Consider the following 20,477-nt stretch of genomic DNA (forward strand, 5'->3'; position numbering starts at 1 on the left):
TCTGTTAACGATCTATGCATACTGTAGTCACTTTACAAATTACCTCGACTAACCAGTACCCTCCCACATTGACTAGTTACCACCCCCTGTGTATAGCTTCGTTATTGTTATGTAATTTTCTTCTGTTACTTTTTGATTTTATAAAAAATATTTTACTTTAGTTTATTTTATAAACATTTTCTTAAAACTGTTTAAGGGCTTGTAAGTAAGCAAGGGACCGTTTTGGTTGTGTCACGTTATTTTTTGTAGTGTTCAGTTTGTCTAATTAAAATGGGCACTTACCACGCTGCAAATTGGTCCGATCTCTCTTACTCTTCAGAAGAGGAATATGATGAACATTACAATTTCACAGTAAGGTCTACACCTGTAGTATTCAGCGCGTGTGACAAATATCATTTCATTTGATTTGACTACAAAAAGGAAAACCTTCAGGTAAAATTACACTTTATAAAAATGCAAGATCAATAGAAGTAGTTCCAATCACGTTGGTGGTAAATGAAACAGTCAAAATGTGGTGTTTATGCTTTACATACCAAGTGTTGTCATCGATTCCTTGTGGAGATGCCCCACCCCTGTTTTTGTCACATGGCAGCAGCCTTCCATCAAAGTTTTTCTGTCCTGGTAACACTATTGCACTATCCTTTGCATAGTAGTTGATGTTCACAACTTGCTGCAAGTCCTCATGCTTCAGTTGTAACCAGTGCTTGCTTGGGCTAGCTCTCTTGTTGATGAAAGACATTAGACCATCCATGACTGGTGGAGGAGAGTCAGGCGTGTTCTGCAGTGGCAAATCATGCATGCTCTAGTTTTGTCTTATCTTGATTATTGTCCAGTCGTGTGGTTGAGTGCTGCAAGGACCTTTTTAAGCTGCAGCTGGCCCAGAACAGAGCAGCAAGTCTTGCTCTTCATTGTGTTCAGAGGGCTAATATAAATACTATGCATGCCAGTCTCTCTTGGCTAAGTGTTAAGGAGAGATTGACTACATCACTTTTTCTTCTTATAAGAAACATTAATGTGTTGAAAATTCCAAATAGTTTGCATAGTCAACTTAAACACAGCTCTGACACACACACACACACACACTGACCTAGATAGTGTGTGTGTGTGTATGTATTGATATGTAGGCTATTTGTGCCTTTTTTAAATTGATGTAGTTCTGTCCTTGAGCTGTTCTTGTCTATTAATGTGCTGTATTATGTTGTTTCATGTTTTGTGTGGACCCCAGGAAGAGTAGATGCTGCTTTCCTAATAAAATATAAAAATACCAAAATGGTGAAAGACCAATTCCAGAGAAAAATATTTGATCATTATTAGATGAGGCTTACCCAGGAACACACTTGTCTAAATTGATAGGTCATGTGAAAGAGAGGCTATAACCTCTCCCCAATAACATATATCTAAGTGGATGGGTCTCTAAAGCTAACCAACTGGATTCAATGTTAGCTAGTTAGCTAACAGTAGGCTACACCTAGAAATGCAAATGGTTTTCTGAGATATTAATAATATTACTACACAGATCATACATGTAGTTAGAGAGCCAGCCAGCTAATGCCAGCCAGCTAAGTTTTTTTATGTCACATGCACATTTTTTATGTCACATGCACAAGTACAGTGAAATGCCTTTCTTGTAAACTCAAAACCCAACAATGCAATAATCAATAACAATGTAATACTACAATAAGTAAGTAAGCAGTATTATATACAGGGTCAGTTCCAATATCATATTTACAATGTGAAGGGACACTACAGTGAGGAAGGTAGATATGTATTGGGGTAAGGTGACTAGGCAGCGGGATATAAGATAAACAGAGTAGAATCAGCTTGTATATGAGGGAGTGTGTGTGTGTGGAGTCAGTATAAACGTACGTGCATATTATGGGTGAGTGAGTAGGTGATGGATTAAGTGTGTAGGGCCCTGCGAGTGTGCATAGAGACAGTGACATTTTTTAAATAAAAGGTCAATAAAGTTCAAAGGTTAACTTAGTAGGCGTAGTAATTTTGACAGCTACTTATAAGTTGTATTGCTTGGGGATAGAAGCTGTTCAAGACCCTGTTGGTGCCAGACTTGATGCACCGGTACTGCTTGCCGTGCGGAAGCAGAGAGAATAGTCTATGGCTTGAGTGGTTGTAGTCTTTAAAACTTCTTAAGGCTAGGGACACTATTTTCACGTCCGAATGAAAAGTGTGCCCAAAGTAAACTGCCTGCTACTCAGGCCCAGAAGCTAGAATATGCATAGTATTAATAGATTTGGATAGAAAACACTGAAGTTTCTAAAACTGTTTGAATGATGTCTGTGAGTATAACAAAACTTATTTGTCAGGCAAAACCCAGAGGACAAACCATCCAGGATTTTTTTTTGAGGTCACTCTCTTTTCAATGGGTTTTCAATGGGAATCTAGAATTCTAATGCAGTTGCTTGCAGTTCCTATTGCTTCCATTGGATGTCAAACGTCTTTAGAAATTGGTTGATGTTTTTCCTTTGAAAAATTAAGAAGTAGCCCTGTTCAGAACGAGGGTCGAGTGAAGTGTACTGTGACCTGAAAGCTCGCTCCATTTTGTTTTCCTCCGGTAATTGAACACAGTTTATTCCGTCTTAAATTGTATAGATTATTTACGTTTAAAAATACCTAAAGTTTGATTAGGAAAGTTGTTTGAAATGTTTGGATCAAGTTTACAGGTAACTAACGGTATAACTTTTTGATGATTCGACTGTCCATGCCAAACTTTTTCAACCTCCTGATGGGAAAAGGCGCTGTCGCGTCTTCTTCATGACAGTGTGCGTGTGTTTGGAACATTTGGAGTATTTAGTGATTTGGACTACCTTGAAGCTTGACCTGCTCCACTGCAGCCCTGTTGATGTGGATGGGGGCGTGCTTGCGATCAGCTCCTTGGTATTACTGATGTTGAAGGAGAGGTTGTTGTTCTGGCACCACACTGCCAGGTCACTGACCTCCTCACTGTAGGCTGACTCATCATCATCGGTGATCAGGCCTCCTATGACCATCATGTGGTTGTCAAACTTGATGATGGTGTTGGAGTATTGCGTGGCCACGCAGTCGTGGGTGAACAGGGAGTATAGGAGGGGACTAAGAACACACCTGTGGGGCCCATGTGTTGAGGGTCAACGAGGCAGAGGTGATGCTGCCTACCCTCACCACCTGGGGTTGGCCCGTCAGGAAGTCCAGGATCCAGTTGCAGAGGGAGGTGCACAGACCTAGAGTCCTAAACTTGTTGACGAGCTGTAGTCAATGAACAGCATTCTCACATAGGTATTCCTTTTATCTAGGTGGGTGAGGGCAGTGTGGAGAGCAATTGAGATTATGTCATCTATGGATCTGTTGGGCGGTGCAGAGAGTAGGTCTAGGGTGCTGGGAGGATGAAGTGCATAACCAGCCTCTCAAAGCACTTCATGATTACAGAAGTGAATGCTACAGGGCGGTAGTCATTGTGGCATGAAGCCTTAGAGAAGCTAGCTAACAGTGGGCTTCAACTTGCAATGAAAATGACTTTGTCAAAATTAGAAACGCATAATATCTGAAATGAAGCTAGACTCATGGATGATTGCTTCATGGCCATTGTTGGACTTAGTTTGAAGATGTAATCCAGAGACGGGTATTTTATACAACAGCCTTCTGTGTTCTCTTTTCGACTCCCTCTGCATTTGCAATCAAACATCCACATTTTCTCCATCTCCATTTTCCAGCGGGCATTCTACTGATTTCACTTCTTCCATGACAACAACACTGTTGTTGAGTTCCTCATCGTCTGATTCGTTTTCAAAGTCAAAGCGAGTCAACATCGCACAATCTTTTTCCAGAAAGTACTTTTCTCTTTTCAACTTTTTCCCACTGATCTTTGTCGATAGCGCCTGCTAAATTCACGGCAGCAATGTTGTTGAGAGCAGTAGCAACACTTTTGCAGTTCTCCTTGGCTATATCTTTTTTTTGTAAATGTGGTCGCAAGGATTATCTGAGCAGCTCATGTTTTAGACAGACGCCTGCGACATAGCAGATCAATCAGAACTCATGTCTCGTCATGTCCAGCCCATCCATTATCTCAGCCAATCATGGCTAGTGGGAAGGTTCCTCCCTTTGTCTGTGGCTAAACCAACTAGGCTTGTAATGTAACAATGTTATTCATATTTAAGGATGACATACAAGTTTGTTATTAACGGACACGAAAGTTCACATGTTCAAGAAGGCATTTCTGGAAAAAAACTAATTTTGATGAAAATATATTTTTTACGTTCAAATTCCTCTCCTGTAGTGACGTCTGTCATACCACCGGCTTTCTTAAACGGATCGCAAATGACCCCTGGGCCTTATATGTTTGACCTTCGACCCAGCCCTACAGGTGCCATAGTACACATATCTACACAGCTGGGCCGGTGTGTTCCCAGTGTGTCTAGCTATGTCGTTAATATGCAGCCAGTAGCATGCAGCTTTAATAGTACAGTGCTGTGGAGGAGGAGTGTGTTGGCCATGGTCCTTTTCAGATGAGGCAGTGATCAGTGCTGACAGTTCATTATGGCTGTGTGGAGGGAGTGGAAGCGTGAGTCTGTGTGTGGGCGGGTGGTGGAGCAGAGGAGGATGGTGGAGAGGAGACTCAGACCTAATGGGAGTGGATGGAAGTACTTCCCTTCTCATCACACATCACTCACATTTACATGCTTACATCTCCGGCAGGCCCCGGAGCCGGGGAACTGCCAGTCAGACAGATGAGGCGGAGTGTGTGTGTCTGAGTGTGTCTGAGTGTGAAGCTGGTGATCGCAGACGCCATTGAGTGTACAGTACATGCATCATCTTGTCTTGATTAATATACGCACTGTACATTATGAAAAAGCTTGGGTCATGGTGTTCCTCCGTCATTATGTTCTTTCTTCAGTGTTAATATAAGCTTGTCATGTTGACGTCTTCGCTCCTCCCTCTATCCATTATTGATGGTGTTGGCTTCAGTGTGAGTGCTTGTAAAGGTGATGTGAAATGATATATTTGAAGTTGAACCAATACAAGTGTGTGTGTGTTTGTCTGTTTGTATACTAATGTGTGTGTATAATGTTGTAGGTGATGTCCCCTCTGTCTGACTCGATCCTGGCTGAGCGGATGGTCAGGGTTCTGGAAGACAAAGTGAGTGTGACAGAGCTGGGAGTGCAGCTGGTCTCTGGCCTCTCTCTGTCCCTCCAGCTCAGCCCAGGGAGCAACAGGGCCATCGTCGCCACGGCTACAACACAGGAAGTCATGCAGAAACTTAAACAGGTAACCACACACACGACTCAGCAACCTACTGCACCAAACATACAGTATCATACAGTGGGGCAAAAACATATTTCGTCAGCCACCAATTGTGCAAGTTCTCCCACTTAAAAAGATGAGAGAGGTCTGTAATTTTCATCATAGGTACACTTCAACCCTGACAGACAAAATGAGAAAAAATTATCCAGAAAATTACATTGTAGGATTTTTTATTAATTTATTTGCAAATTATGGTGGAAAATAAGTATTTGGTCACCTACAAACAAGCAAGATTTCTGGCTCTCACAGACCTGTAACTTATTCTTTAAGAGGCTCCTCTGTCCTCTGTTACCTGTATTAATGGCACCTGTTTGAACTTGTTATCAGTATAAAAGACACCTATCCACAACCTCAAACAGTCACACTCCAAACTCCACTATGGCCAAGACCAAAGAGCTGTCAAAGGACACCAGAAACAAAATTGTAGACCTGCACCAGGCTGGGAAGACTGAATCTGCAATAGGTACGCAGCTTGGTTTGAAGAAATCAACTGTGGGAGCAATTATTAGGAAATGGTAGACAGACAAGACCACTGTTAATCTCTCCTGGCCTAGCCAGTCTCCAGATCTCAAACCCATAGAAAATCTTTGGAGGGAGTTGAAAGTCCGTGTTGCCCAGCAACAGCCCCAAAACATCACTGCTCGAGAGGAGATCTACACGGAGGAATGGGCCACAATACCAGCAACAGTGTGTGAAAACCTTGTGAAGACTTACAGAAAATGTTTGACCTCTGTCATTGCCAACAAAGGGTATATAACAAAGTATTGAGATAAACTTTTGTTGATCAAATACTTATTTTCCACCATAATTTGCAAATAAATTCATACAAAATCCTACAATGTGCTTTCCTGGATTTTTCTTTCTCATTTTGTCTGTCATAGTTGAAGTGTACCTATGATAAATTACAGGCCTCTCTCATATTTTTAAGTGGGAGAACTTGCACAATTGGTGGCTGACTAACTTTTTTGCTTTTTTACCTTTTTTGACTGTATTTTGACCAATAGATATAAATTGTATATGGGAATTTTCAAAATGTTTATGTGAGATATGTGATAAAGTTAAACTGTAACTTTGAGTCACATTGGCTGCCATTTTATCCTTTATAGTGAATATGATCAGATTCTGACATCAAATTATTGATCTAATCTCAATGAAGATGTTTGCTTCTGAAACTAACACATTTTCAGAGGAACAGCTGCAGAGATCTCCTGCTCAGCTGAAATTCTCCTGTGCTTTTAAATCGGGCTAATTAAAACTTCTCTGTACATCTGTCGGGGTTCTTTCTCTCCCATTACTTCTACACTCACTCTTTCTTTCTTTTTCTCTCTTGATAAAGATGAAAAGATGTGATTCCTGCAGATACCGGTTGCTTGTGTCTAGTAACAGTAACAGTTTACATTGACAGGGAGCATTCTTTCCTTTTAAGCTGCAGTATGTCCCAAGGGGAGTTGGTGTTCTAGAGTAGAGATGTGGGAAGAGATTGGCTTTGTTGAAGCGCTACTCAGACAGTGTTGTTTAGTTTACCCTTTTGATGGAAAAACAATACTGGTGACGCACTGATGTCTGTGTGTGTGCGTGTGTGTTTGTGTGTATGTATGGTTCCTCAGGAATCTCTTATCAGTGCCTGGCTTCAGTTCAGTGACGGCTCCATGACCCCTCTGGACCACTATGACCCCGCCCACTTTGTGCTCACAGCCACCTCATTGGACGAGCAGGTGGTGTCAGTACAGCGCAGCACCGAGTGGAAGTGGCCGGTTATTGTGGCAAAGGGTGAAGGTCAAGGGTTACTGGTGCGCGTAGAGATGACATCATCAGAGTTCTGCCGGAAGACGAAGCGACGCATCATCCTGGCTGCCGGGGTAGGAAACATCAGTGTTAGGTTTGGCAACTCTGAGGAGCTGTACAGCAGCCCCGGAGGCAGAACCCGACCAGACGCACCCTACTACGGAGGCTCCATCTCTGACATTGAGGCTGGAATCATGAATCGGGACGCTACCACGGTTAAGGCCCCCATCCCGGTGACACCCAACGGGGACAGGCTATTGGCCGACGGAGGAGTCCCTGGAGAGTTCTCTGAGTTCCCTGCCCAGGCGGAGCTGCCGCGGGGCCGCAGCACAGAGGAGGACCTGTTGTCGTCCCGCCGTGGCCTCACAGACCTGGAGATCGGTATGTATGCCCTGCTGGGGGTCTTCTGCCTGGCCATCCTAGTCTTCCTCATCAACTGCATCTCCTACGCCCTCAAGTACCGCAGCAAGGAGCTGCCCCTGGAGGCTCCTGAGGCAATGCCCCATGCCCACGACTGGGTGTGGCTTGGCCAGGATGAGGGCCTGTGCCTGCAGCAGCAGCAGGACGAGCTGGGATCAACCCTGGAGGAGGGCAGCCAGCTGCTGAATGGAGGGGCCCTGAAGAGCAGTGCCCAGGGAAGCTGTCCGGGAGGTAGGAACGAGTCACTCAACTCACCCACCACCAAGAGGAAGAGGGTCAAATTCACCACCTTCTCCAACGTCAAGCCCAATAATGGATGCCCAGTTCTGAGCCCACTGGCACTCGGACTGACCAACGACATTAAGTGGGTGTGTCCAGACATCGAGCTCGGGGACTCGCAAGAGCTCCGGAATTACATGGAGAGGTTGAACGAGAACGCTACAAAGAACGTTGTATAAAGACGCTTGTATTTTTAGTGGACAAATGAGTAACTCTAACACACCCGAATGCCTTCAGAGTAAGGAGGGAGTGAGTGGTGCGTTTATTGAAATTGATTGGCACTGTACCTCGCTATGACAACAAGATGGAGCGTTCCAGCCATTGTTGTTTCCATTGTTACTATCGGAATGGTCAAGGATCACAAATGAGGGGAAACTCAAATTGCCATTACACCACATTGGATATGTGGGAATTTTTTAAACTTGAATGACACTTTAATTAGTAGATATATCTGCTCCCTGTCTTTAATTTTAGATAACAAAATTAAATAAGCTTTCCCACACAGCTCTCTTTGTTGACTTTTTAAATCATAATTTCCTTATTCTGCTGTGTATTATGTTGTTAAGCAATTACAGTCTATGAGAGAAGTGTTCAAAGCTATTAAAATTGTAAATAAGTTGAGCATAGAGACTGGTTTGGAGTATGAGACAATATTTTGTAACGTCTTTCTTTAGTCTGTCCTCCTTTTTGCATTTAATTTTGTTCTCCAGAGATCAACATGCATGTTACTGAAAACAAAGACAAAGCCTGTCTTAGTTCCTGTTGATCCGTCAGAAATAAATGTGTAGATACTGTAGAGTCCTCCCTATAAGACACATGCTTCTCTCACACACATCGCTGTCAAAGACATGACATTCCTTGAATAGCTGAGCTCTAGGTTGTGTGTTTTCTTAATATTTTGTAATTTTTTTCTTATCTTTCCTTTTCTCTCTATTATTAGAAGTCAACAGGAGTGTCTCCTACTTGCTGTTTGTGACATTCTTTTGTTATTTTGTTGTCAAGGTAGTTGATATGATTCCTTTGACTGTTTCCAATTTCTAGGTTAAACCTGTAGCCTATATGGAGATTTTTACTCCTCGTGTAATTAGTTCACTTCTGACCTTACCTGTAATTATTGGTGAGAGTAACTGTTGGTGAGCTACATCGTGTTAAATCCCCATTTTGTATCTACTTATTCCACTTTCAGATGGACCATAATTACTCCAGATTATTTCACTAAGACTGAGTCATCGAACCCAAACACACAATATAGTACAGGTCTATTACCAGAACCAATGGTTGGTGCAGATCAGTATAGTATATGCTAGTACGTTAAACTAAACTCTAATGACATGAGCTGCTGAGTTCCAGGTGGAATAGTGATCCGCTCTGTGGCAAAAATCCTGACGAGTCCATCCCCATCCCTCCTTCCTCCCCGTCAATCAGATCCATAGATGTCCATCCCTTACTGTTTTCAAAATGGCCTCTGGATTTGATTAAAACTAAAGGTGAAACCTCTCTCTCCTGTTTCTGTTTGATTCATTTGTCTAGACGTTTAATTCATCCCTCTATCTATCTGTCCAGACTCCGTTACCCACCCAACCTATCCATTTCTACAAACCCACTGCTGCTCTAATGAGATTGGCAATTTGGTGTCTGTGCATTTGTGCATCTGCCAGGCAGATAGTAAGCTGGGGAAATAAGTTATTGTGATGTCGGCATCCCTAAAGTACTACTTCAGACATGGCTGAACCGAGAGTTGTCTTACAACACCAGAACTATTTCCATATTTTGATCACATATTAGCTTATGGGAACCAGAGTTTTTCCTGGTCAGGTAATGTGGTTAGGAAAAACTCATTGGCCCTACTGATGAGTATCACAAGTATTTCCACCCTTTACTCTAATGCTACTCATAGTGTGTGTCGCAGTTCCCTCTCCAACTCTAATACATTAAAAAGCATTTTGTACCTTTCCTAGACAATTTGTATCTGTCCCATAGAACACAGGTGTGGCTCCTCTTTGTGAATGGGAAAGCTAATTAAGGATTACTAGGATGTGGTTTACTACATGGATGTGGATAGGATGTGGTTTACTAGGATGTGGTTTACAATGTCAAACTCGACAGTATATACAGTGCATGCCTTCAAGCTAAATTATTGTACCCATCTAACAACCCAGATGTCAATGATGTTCTAATGAAGTACAAGCCCCAGCACCTGTGAAGAGGAGAGCGGGAGGGATGCAATCAGTCCCCATTCAAAATGCTGAACTTTTTATGCATTTTCTGTGTGTTTTTAGATAACACACTGTACCAATACAATACCCTAAATGATCTTCCGTTGGAAGGGTTGGTTTTAATTTGAAGCGCAGTAGAGAGTTTTGGAACCTTGTGCTTTTTATTGAAATGAATTGTTTTGATGAGTAAAACATGAGTTGGTAAATCAATTTGAAAGCCTGAATGAATAAGTGACAGAGTTCATGTGTTTGTGAACTGAGTATGAGAGAGTATGAGTGAGTGAGGCCTTCTTTGCTGTTGTTTGTCCTGTTGTCTCTTTCAGCTGCTCACTGTTCTTTCTCTATTGATCCTAGCCTTAAACAGATTAAACTCGCCCCACTTTCCCACCATATACTTGCTGTGCCTGTGTGTGAGTGCGCATGTACAGTATGCACGGAACTGGATGGCCACCGTTTTGCAAGCTCTGACTCAATTTAGCTATTTTGTGATTATTTTGAGATTAAAGGTGAAGGGAAAACAGGTCACCTCTTCACTCCATTCTACTGGCCAATGTACAGTCACTTGATAATAAGATGAATGTAACGGTCGTCGTATGAAGAAGGTGTGGACCAAAGCGCAGGTGGTAAGTGTTCATGTTTTTCTTTTTTTACTTAACACAAAACAAAATAACAAGAGAATGAACAAAAACGAAACAGTCCTGTCAGGTGCAGAAACACAAAACAGAAAACAACTACCCACAACCCATAATGGGAAAACAGGCTGCCTAAGTATGGTTCTCAATCAGAGACAACGACAGACACCTGTCCCTGATTGAGAACCATACCCGGCCAAGACCCTCGTAGAGGGCGCCACTGGACTGAGGGGCAGCGATTCTGGCAGCTCCGGAGTGAAGGGCGACTCTGGCAGCTCCTGACTGAAGTTCTGGTGCGCAGCCTTGGCACCACTCCACCAGGCTGGATGACCACTTTAGTCCGGACCCTCCAGAGTGCAGGCACAGGTTGAACCGGGCTGTGGGGGAGCACTGGAGATCTGGTGCATACCACTCGCACCTCTCCCTTAGGCTCAATGCCCACATTCACCCGGCACGGAACTGCTCCCTCCCAGCGCCCTGGAGAAACAGCACGCAGCGCCGGTGCAGGATACTCTGGGCCGAAACGGCGTACCGGAGACCAAACACGCTGAGCCGGCACAATACGCCCTGGCTGGATGCCCACTCTCGCATGGCACTTGTGGGGGGCTGGCCAAGAGTGCACCGGGCTATGAGCACGTACTGGCGACACCGTGCGCTTGACCGCGTAACACGGTGCCTGACCAGTACTACGCTTCTTCCGGTAAGCACGGGGAGTTGGCTCAGGTCTATCGCCTGACTCCGCCAATCTACCCATGTGCCCCACCTCTCTCGTGCCTGTTGCGCTGCCTTACCTCATATCGCCGCCGCTCAGCTTTCGGGGGGGCACATCCCCATCCACAATGACACAGCGGTAGTGGAGCAGGTAGACAGCTTCAAGTTCCTTGGTGTCCAAATCACAAAATACTTAAAATGGACCAAACACACACGCACAGTTGTGAAGAACTGCCTCTTCCCCCTCAGGTTCTACAGCTGTACCATTGAGAGCATTTTGGCTGGTTGCGTCACTAGTTGGTGTGGCAATAGCACCACCCTCCATCACATAGTGCTACAGAGGGTTGTACGGACAGCACAGGACATCACTGGGGCTGAGCTCCCTGCCATCCAGGACCTCTTTATCAGGCGGTGTGAAAAGAAGCCCGGAAAAGATTCTAACCACCCAAGCTATAGAACATTTTCTCTGTTGCCGCATGGCAAGAAGTACCGGAGCATCAAGTCTGACTGAGCAATGCGATGGATAAATAGCTAACGAAATAGCTACACAGACTATCTGAGTTAACCAAGTATCTTTAATGACCTTGTATTTGATTTGTGCATACTCACAGGGCCCTACACACTCACACACACTGTCACTCTAACACACACAAATACTCACTTGATCTTTTGCTCACTCACACATAATATGCACATACTGTACATTTATACTGACTCTACAAACCCGCCAACCCAGTCACACCCATGCTGCTACAACTCTGTTTATCTTATATCCTGTTGACTAGTCACCTTACCCCTATACATATCTACCTCCATCACTCCAGTATCCCTGCACACTGACCAAAAAAATCCTGTATATAGTATGCTTACTTACTTACTTAATTGTGTATTTCATATTTCTCGTTTGTATTATTCTAGTAATACATTATTATTGATTATTGCATTGTTGGGTTTTGAGTTTGCAAGAAAGTTATTTCACTGTACTTGTGCATGAGACATTAAAACTTGAAACTTAATAAATGGTTCTTTCACAAATATTTCTCTATTGGAGTTGGCAGGCCTTATCACACTGCTGGTGTGTGTGCGTATGCATGTGTGTGTGTGTGTGTGTGTGTGTGTGTGTGTGCACATGTGCGTGAGTGTGTGTGTGTGTGAGGTGATTTATGAGTTAGATCAGTGAAATTAAAGCAGCTGTGACTGTGGTGTTGTTCCCTCCTCCCCTGGCATTGCATTTCTACAGGGTCAACTTTCACAATGCTAAGCAGACACTCACTGAAGTGTAGTATAAGAGACTGCCTTCATCCAAACCATGTGTACAAAGCACTGCAATGGCGCAGCCCTCATAGATAAGCACTATAGTGGCAAGGGAGTCACAGAAACAATGAAGAGTTCATTGAGGGAAATGATTCACTGCAGTGTATTAGATGTGTCTGGTTCAGTCCTATTCCCCCCTGTGCCGGCCTTATTGAGATACTAATTGGGATACTGAAGCTAACACCCTTCCCCCGCCCCTTTTCCTCAATGGGACCCCTCTGTGGAAGAAGTGAGTTTGTTTTATTTTCTGCTTCTCGTTTTATCTCAGATGGTATTTCTGTATTTAGGTCTATGTTGTCAGTGTCTGGTGGGGATTGGCACTTAGGGCTGTGATCGTGGTAATGATGACTGTTGACGCTCTTGTTGTGACAGTGAAATAATCGACCCACCCACGCTAGAAAAGTTTACAGTAATTACATGTAATAGAACGTTTGTGCAGGTGTCAAGAAGGCAGGGCACAGGTAGCCTAGTGGTTAGAACATTGGGCCAGTAACTGAAATGTTGCTGGATCAAATCCCTGAGCTGACATGGTAAAAATCTGTCTTTCTTCCCCTGTGCAAAGGCTATTAAACCACTGTTCCCTGGGTGCCGAAGATGTGGATGACTATTAAGGCAGCCCCCCGCACCTCTCTGATTCAAAGGGGTTGGGATAAATACAGAAGGCACATTTCAGTTGATTGCATTCAGTTGTACAACTGACTAGATATCTTTCCTTTCCCAGTACATATTGTTGGGAGAATCAGGCCCAGAACATCACTAAAATAAGCAGCTTCTGTCTGGAGAGATGATACTGTATGGACACAAAACACAGTCTGCTCAGATCCCGGACATCGCAGAGACATCTTCTCATGCAGACTGACCTAACAGCTGTATGAGGATATGGGTGGTGTTTTTCTCTCTCTCCCTCTGCCGTTGCTTGTACAGAGACAAATCAAATCAAATGTTATTAATCACATGTGCCGAATAGAACCAACGCAGTTTAAAAACATTTAAAATAAGAATAAGAAATTAAAAGTAACAAGTAATTAAAGAGCAGCAGTAAAATAACAATAGTGAGACTATATACAGTGGGGCAAAAAAGTATTTAGTCAGCCACCAATTGTGCAAGTTCTCCCACTTAAAAAGATGAGAGAGGCCTGTAATTGTGATAGTAGTTCAGTTTGAAGCCCATGAATTGTGAGAGCTAGCCCCACAGCTACTTTTGTTTGTTTGTCTGTGTGCCTGCTACACGGGCATGTGTCTGTGACTGTGTCCATGCTGCTATCGACGTGGGAGGGCGAGCGCAGCGCATGATCATTGTAGTGAGCCTGCTTGGGCTGAAGATGCTGTGTGAGAATGGCTGGGGGCTGAGTGTATGCTGCAGAGCTGTCTGTTAGCCCAGTAGAGCATTCCAAAGCCGTATCAACCTGGAGTGCTATTTTAATAGCTCCATCAAGTTGTAAATGATCCGATTCTAAAAGTAGTTTCTCTCTTGTCTTTTCACATAACATCCCCTCTATCTGAAAATCCACGGCCCCTCTGTACCGAGGGAGTGACAGAGAAGTGCTGTCCTCCAGTTGTCTGAGATTGTAGAAAAGTCCATAGCTTCGAGATAAGTGTTAAAACTTTCAAGCCAGCTATTCCACGGGACTGGAGGTTCACCAAGCATGGCAAGGAATGGTGCTGGTGGTGGTAAGCTGAATTCCACCATCTTCATCGCCAATGTTATATCTAGCTTAGCTGTAAAAGAACGCAGATCTGCACAGATTCACATTGTACATTACTCTGTCATTTAATGACACATTCTGACAACCTATTAATCCGTAAAGCAGCACACTGTCGTAAACCATAACAATGTACAGTACGACGAACAGCACGACGTACCATACATAACAGGTAGGTGGATAATTTGTCCAGATCTGCATTAGGTTAACTAGCAATCATACCACACATAAAATAATTCAAATCTGCATCAATTTTCTATCACTGGGGACGGGGAGGGACATGTCCCCCCAGCATTCTGAAAGAACATTTTTGGCCGCCCCAGTTTTATTGTTGGAAAGTGATACAAAATGAGGCAACAGGGTGCTTTAGGACCATGCGGACATTACATTTACATTACATTTAAGTCATTTAGCAGACGCTCTTATCCAGAGCGACTTACAAATTGGTGAATTCACCTTCTGACATCCAGTGGAACAGCCACTTTACAATAGTGCATCTAAATCATTAAGGGGGGGGTGGTGAGAAGGATTACTTATCTTATCCTAGGTATTCCTTGAAGAGGTGGGGTTTCAGGTGTCTCCGGAAGGTGGTGATTGACTCCGCTGTCCTGGCGTCGTGAGGGAGTTTGTTCCACCATTGGGGGCCAGAGCAGCGAACAGTTTTGACTGGGCTGAGCGGGAACTGTACTTCCTCAATGGTAGGGAGGCGAGCAGGCCAGAGGTGGATGAACGCAGTGCCCTTGCTTGGGTGTAGGGCCTGATCAGAGCCTGGAGGTACTGCGGTGCCGTTCCCCTCACAGCTCCGTAGGCAAGCACCATGGTCTTGTAGCGGATGCGAGCTTCAACTGGAAGCCAGTGGAGAGAGCGGAGGAGCGGGGTGACGTGAGAGAACTTGGGAAGGTTGAACACCAGACGGGCTGCGGCGTTCTGGATGAGTTGTAGGGGTTTAATGGCACAGGCAGGGAGCCCAGCCAACAGCGAGTTGCAGTAATCCAGACGGGAGATGACAAGTGCCTGGATTAGGACCTGCGCCGCTTCCTGTGTGAGGCAGGGTCGTACTCTGCGGATGTTGTAGAGCATGAACCTACAGGAACGGGCCACCGCCATGATGTTGGTTGAGAACGACAGGGTGTTGTCCAGGATCACGCCAAGGTTCTTAGCGCTCTGGGAGGAGGACACAATGGAGTTGTCAACCGTGATGGCGAGATCATGGAACGGGCAGTCCTTCCCCGGGAGGAAGAGCAGCTCCGTCTTGCCGAGGTTCAGCTTGAGGTGGTGATCCGTCATCCACACTGATATGTCTGCCAGACATGCAGAGATGCGATTCGCCACCTGGTCATCAGAAGGGGAAAGGAGAAGATTAATTGTGTGTCGTCTGCATAGCAATGATAGGAGAGACCATGTGAGGTTATGACAGAGCCAAGTGACTTGGTGTATAGCGAGAATAGGAGAGGGCCTAGAACAGAGCCCTGGGGGACACCAGTGGTGAGAGCGCGTGGCGAGGAGACAGATTCTCGTCACGCCACCTGGTAGGAGCGACCTGTCAGGTAGGACGCAATCCAAGCGTGGGCCGCGCCGGAGATGCCCAACTCGGAGAGGGTGGAGAGGAGGATCTGATGGTTCACAGTATCGAAGGCAGCCGATAGGTCTAGAAGGATGAGAGCAGAGGAGAGAGAGAGTTAGCTTTAGCAGTGCGGAGCGCCTCCGTGATACAGAGAAGAGCAGTCTCAGTTGAATGACTAGTCTTGAAACCTGACTGATTTGGATCAAGAAGGTCATTCTGAGAGAGATAGTGGGAGAGCTGGCCAAGGACGGCACGTTCAAGAGTTTTGGAGAGAAAAGAAAGAAGGGATACTGGTCTGTAGTTGTTGACATCGGAGGGATCGAGTGTAGGTTTTTTCAGAAGGGGTGCAACTCTCGCTCTCTTGAAGACGGAAGGGACGTAGCCAGCGGTCAGGGATGAGTTGATGAGCGAGGTGAGGTAAGGGAGAAGGTCCCCGGAAATGGTCTGGAGAAGAGAGGAGGGGATAGGGTCAAGCGGGCAGGTTGTTGGGCGGCCGGCCGTCACAAGAAGCGAGATTTCATCTGGAGAGAGAGGGGAGAAAGAGGTCAGAGCACAGGGTAGGGCAGTGTGAGCAGAACCAGCGGTGTCGTTTGACTTAGCAAACGAGGATCGGATGTCGCGAGCTTCTTTTCAAAATGGTTGACGAAGTCATCTGCAGAGAGGGAGGAGGGGGGGAGGGGGAGGAGGATTCAGGAGGGAGGAGAAGGTGGCAAAGAGCTTCCTAGGGTTAGAGGCAGATGCTTGGAATTTAGAGTGGTAGAAAGTGGCTTTAGCAGCAGAGACAGAGGAGGAAAATGTAGAGAGGAGGGAGTGAAAGGATGCCAGGTCCGCAGGGAGGCGAGTTTTCCTCCATTTCCGCTCGGCTGCCCGGAGCTCTGTTCTGTGAGCTCGCAATGAGTCATCGAGCCACGGAGCGGGAGGGGAGGACCGAGCCGGCCTGGAGGATAGGGGACATAGAGAGTCAAAGGATGCAGAAAGGGAAGAGAGGAGGGTTGAGGAGGCAGACTCAGGAGAAAGGTTGAGAAGGTATGAGCAGAGGGAAGAGATGATAGGATGGAAGAGGAGAGAGTAGCGGGGGAGAGAGAGCGAAGGTTGGGACGGCGCGATACCATCCGAGTAGGGGCAGTGTGGGAAGTGTTGGATGAGAGCGAGAGGGAAAAGGATACAAGGTAGTGGTCGGAGACTTGGAGGGGAGTTGCAATGAGGTTAGTGGAAGAACAGCATCTAGTAAAGATGAGGTCGAGCGTATTGCCTGCCTTGTGAGTAGGGGGAAGGTGAGAGGGTGAGGTCAAAAGAGGAGAGGAGTGGAAAGAAGGAGGCAGAGAGGAATGAGTCAAAGGTAGACGTGGGGAGGTTAAAGTCGCCCAGGACTGTGAGAGGTGAGCCGTCCTCAGGAAAGGAGCTTATCAAGGCATCAAGCTCATTGATGAATCTCCGAGGGAACCTGGAGGGCGATAAATGATAAGGATGTTAAGCTTGAAAGGGCTGGTAACTGTGACAGCATGGAATTCAAAGGAGGCGATAGATAGATGGGTAAGGGAGAGAGAGAGAATGACCACTTGGGAGAGATGAGGATCCCGGTGCCACCACCCCCGCTGACCAGAAGCTCTCGGGGTGTGCGAGAACACGTGGGCGGACGAAGAGAGAGCAGTAGGAGTAGCAGTGTTATCTGTGGTGATCCATGTTTCCGTCAGTGCCAGGAAGTCGAGGGACTGGAGGGAGGCATAGGCTGAGATGAACTCTGCCTTGTTGGCCGCAGATCGGCAGTTCCAGAGGCTACCGGAGACCAGGAACTCCACGTGGGTCGTGCGCGCTGGGACCACCAGATTAGGGTGGCCGCGGCCACGCGGTGTGGAGCGTTTGTATGGTCTGTGCAGAGAGGAGAGAACAGGGATAGATAGACACATAGTTGACAGGGTACAGAAGAGGCTACGCTCATGCAAAGGAGATTGGAATGACAAGTGGACTACACGTCTCGAATGTTCAGAAAGTTAAGCTTACGTAGCAAGAATCTTATAGACTAAAATGATTGAAATGATACAGTACTGCTGGAGTAGGCTAGCTGGTAGTGGCTGCGATGTAGCTAACCTAGAAAATCGCTCTAGGCTAAACAATTGACTTAGATACAAAGACGGCTATGTAGCTAGCTAGCTACGATCAAACAAAACAAACCGTTGTACTGTAATAGTTACTACAGTGCTGCTATTCGGGGCTAGCTGGCTAGCTACGTTAAGAGAACGACAATAGCTGGCCAGCTAACCTAGAAAATCGCTCTAGGCCACACAATTGTCTTAGATACAAAGACGGCTATGTAGCTAGCTAGCTACGATCAAACAAAACAAACCGTTGTACTGTAATAGTTACTACAGTGCTGCTATTCGGGGGCTAGCTGGCTAGCTACGTTGAAAGACCGACAATAGCTGGCCAGCTAACCTAGAAAATCGCTCTAGACTACACAATTGTCTTAGATACAAAGACGGCTATGTAGCTGGCTAGCTACGATCAAACAAATCAAACCGTTGTACTGTAATGAAGTGAAATGAAAAATGTGATACTACCTGTGGAGCGACGCGGAATGTTGACCGGGTAGTTGGAGTTCAATTCGGTAGAGGTTGGCTAGCTGTTGGCTAGCTAGCTAGCAGCATTTCCTACGTTAAGGACGACAAATAGCTGGCTAGCTAACCTCGGTAAATTAAGATAATCACTCTAAGTCTACACACTCTAAACTGCACAATTATCTTGGATACGAAGACAGCGAAGACAACTATGTAGCTAGCTGACACTACGCTCATCGAGTCGTTCAGTTGAGTGTAATAGTTTCTACAGTGCTACTGGACAGTGGATGTTAGCTAGCTGCTTAGCTAGCTGCTGGGCAGATACGTTAGGACGACGAATACGATAATATGCAATTGTCGTTGATACAAAGACGGCTATGTAGCTAGCTAAGAATTAATTGCTAAGATAAGACAAATCAAACCGTTGTACTATAACGAAATGTAATGAAAAGTTATACTACCTGCGGACCGAAGTGTAGATGCGACCGCTCGCTCCAACCGGAACCGGAAACCGGACATCTCAGAGCGGTCAGGCTGTTTGGAGTGTTTATCCCCCAAAATGCAATATTATGTCCCCTCTACTTCTAACACCAAAGTTGCACCCCTGCCCTAATCTATGGAAGTCAAATGACTGGGCAGGGGCGCAGTCATGGGTAGTTCTGGAAGGGCATAGGCCCACCCAGTGGGGAGCCAGGCCCAGCCAATCAGAATATGTTTTCCCCCACAAAAGGGCTTTATTACAAACATAAATACGCTTTGTTCTATTACTGATGCGCTGTCTGTTGCCGATCATCCTTCTCCTAAGTCATCCTACATAGGGGGCGGCAGGGTAGGCTAGTGGTTAGAGAGTTGAACTAGTAACCAGAAGGTTGCAAGTTCAAATCCCCCGAGCTGACAAGGTACAAATCTGCCGTTCTGCCCCTGAACAGGCAGTTAACCCACTGTTCCTAGGCCGTCATTGAAAATAAGAATTTGTTGTTAGTTAAATAAAGGTACAAAAAAGGCCTATGTGACTCTGATGAGAGTCATGGAACAGGTCTCAAACCCAATGATCTGCATGAAGAAGAGGCAGAGAAAGAGAGGCCAGAGGGAGGGCTGCCTTCTGAGGAGTCAGAGGCGATCGAATAAACCCCCACTCCCCTCAATTCTGCTAGCAAACATGCAATCTTTGGACAATAACATTTACAAGTTATTGGGGAGATTAAACTACCAACGAGACATTATAAACTGTAACATCTTATGCTTCACGGAGATGTGGCTGAACGACAACAATATCAACATACATCAATATCAACATCAACATCAACAAAGCTGGCTGCTTATACGATGTTCCCGGTAGGATAGAACAGCAGCGTCTGGTAAGACAAGGGGCGGCGGTCTATATATTTTTGTAAACAACAGCTGGTGCACGATATCTAAGGAAGTCTCTAGCTATTGCTCGCCTGAGGTAGAGTGTCTCATGATAAGCTGCAGACCACATTACCTATCGAGAGAGTTTTCTTCTATATTCCTTGTAGCTGTCTACATACCACCACAGTCAGAGGCTGGCACTAAGACAGCATTGAATGAGCTGTATTCCGCCATAAGCAAACAAGAAAACGCTCACCCAGAGGCGGCGCTCCTAGTAGCTGGGGACTTTAATGAAGGGAAAGTTAAATCAGTTTTACCAAATATCTATCAGCATGTTAAATGTGCAACCAGACGGAAAAGAACTCTGGACCACCTATACTGCACACACAGAGACGCAGACAAAGCTCTCCCTCTGCAAATCTGACCATAATTCCACCCTCCTGATTCCGGCTTACAAGCAAAAATTAAAGCAGGAAGCACCAGTGACGAGATCAATTAAAAAGTGGTCAGATGAAGCAGATGCTAAGCTACAGGACTGTTTTGTTAGCACAGACTGGAATATGTTCCAGGATTCCTACAATGTAATTGAGGAGTACACCACATCTGTCATTGGCTTCATCAATAAGTGCATCGATGATGTCTTCCCCACAGTGACC

The 20,477-nt window shown here is 45.4% G+C and overlaps 1 protein-coding gene across 1 annotated transcript in view; it reads left to right on the plus strand.

Moving 5' to 3' along the window:
- LOC135517027 (transmembrane protein 132C-like) overlaps positions 1-7,955 on the plus strand; it is a 135,389-nt gene extending 127,434 nt beyond the window's left edge. The window contains exons 10-11 of the mRNA XM_064941059.1: positions 5,065-5,256; positions 6,900-7,955. Coding sequence (XP_064797131.1) covers positions 5,065-5,256; positions 6,900-7,955 — 1,248 coding nt within the window. The remainder of the gene's footprint in view (positions 1-5,064; positions 5,257-6,899) is intronic.
- The last annotated feature ends 12,522 nt before the right edge of the window (positions 7,956-20,477 follow it).

Source organism: Oncorhynchus masou, chromosome 28 (genome assembly GCF_036934945.1).
Source record: "Oncorhynchus masou masou isolate Uvic2021 chromosome 28, UVic_Omas_1.1, whole genome shotgun sequence".
Lineage (NCBI taxonomy): Eukaryota > Metazoa > Chordata > Actinopteri > Salmoniformes > Salmonidae > Oncorhynchus > Oncorhynchus masou.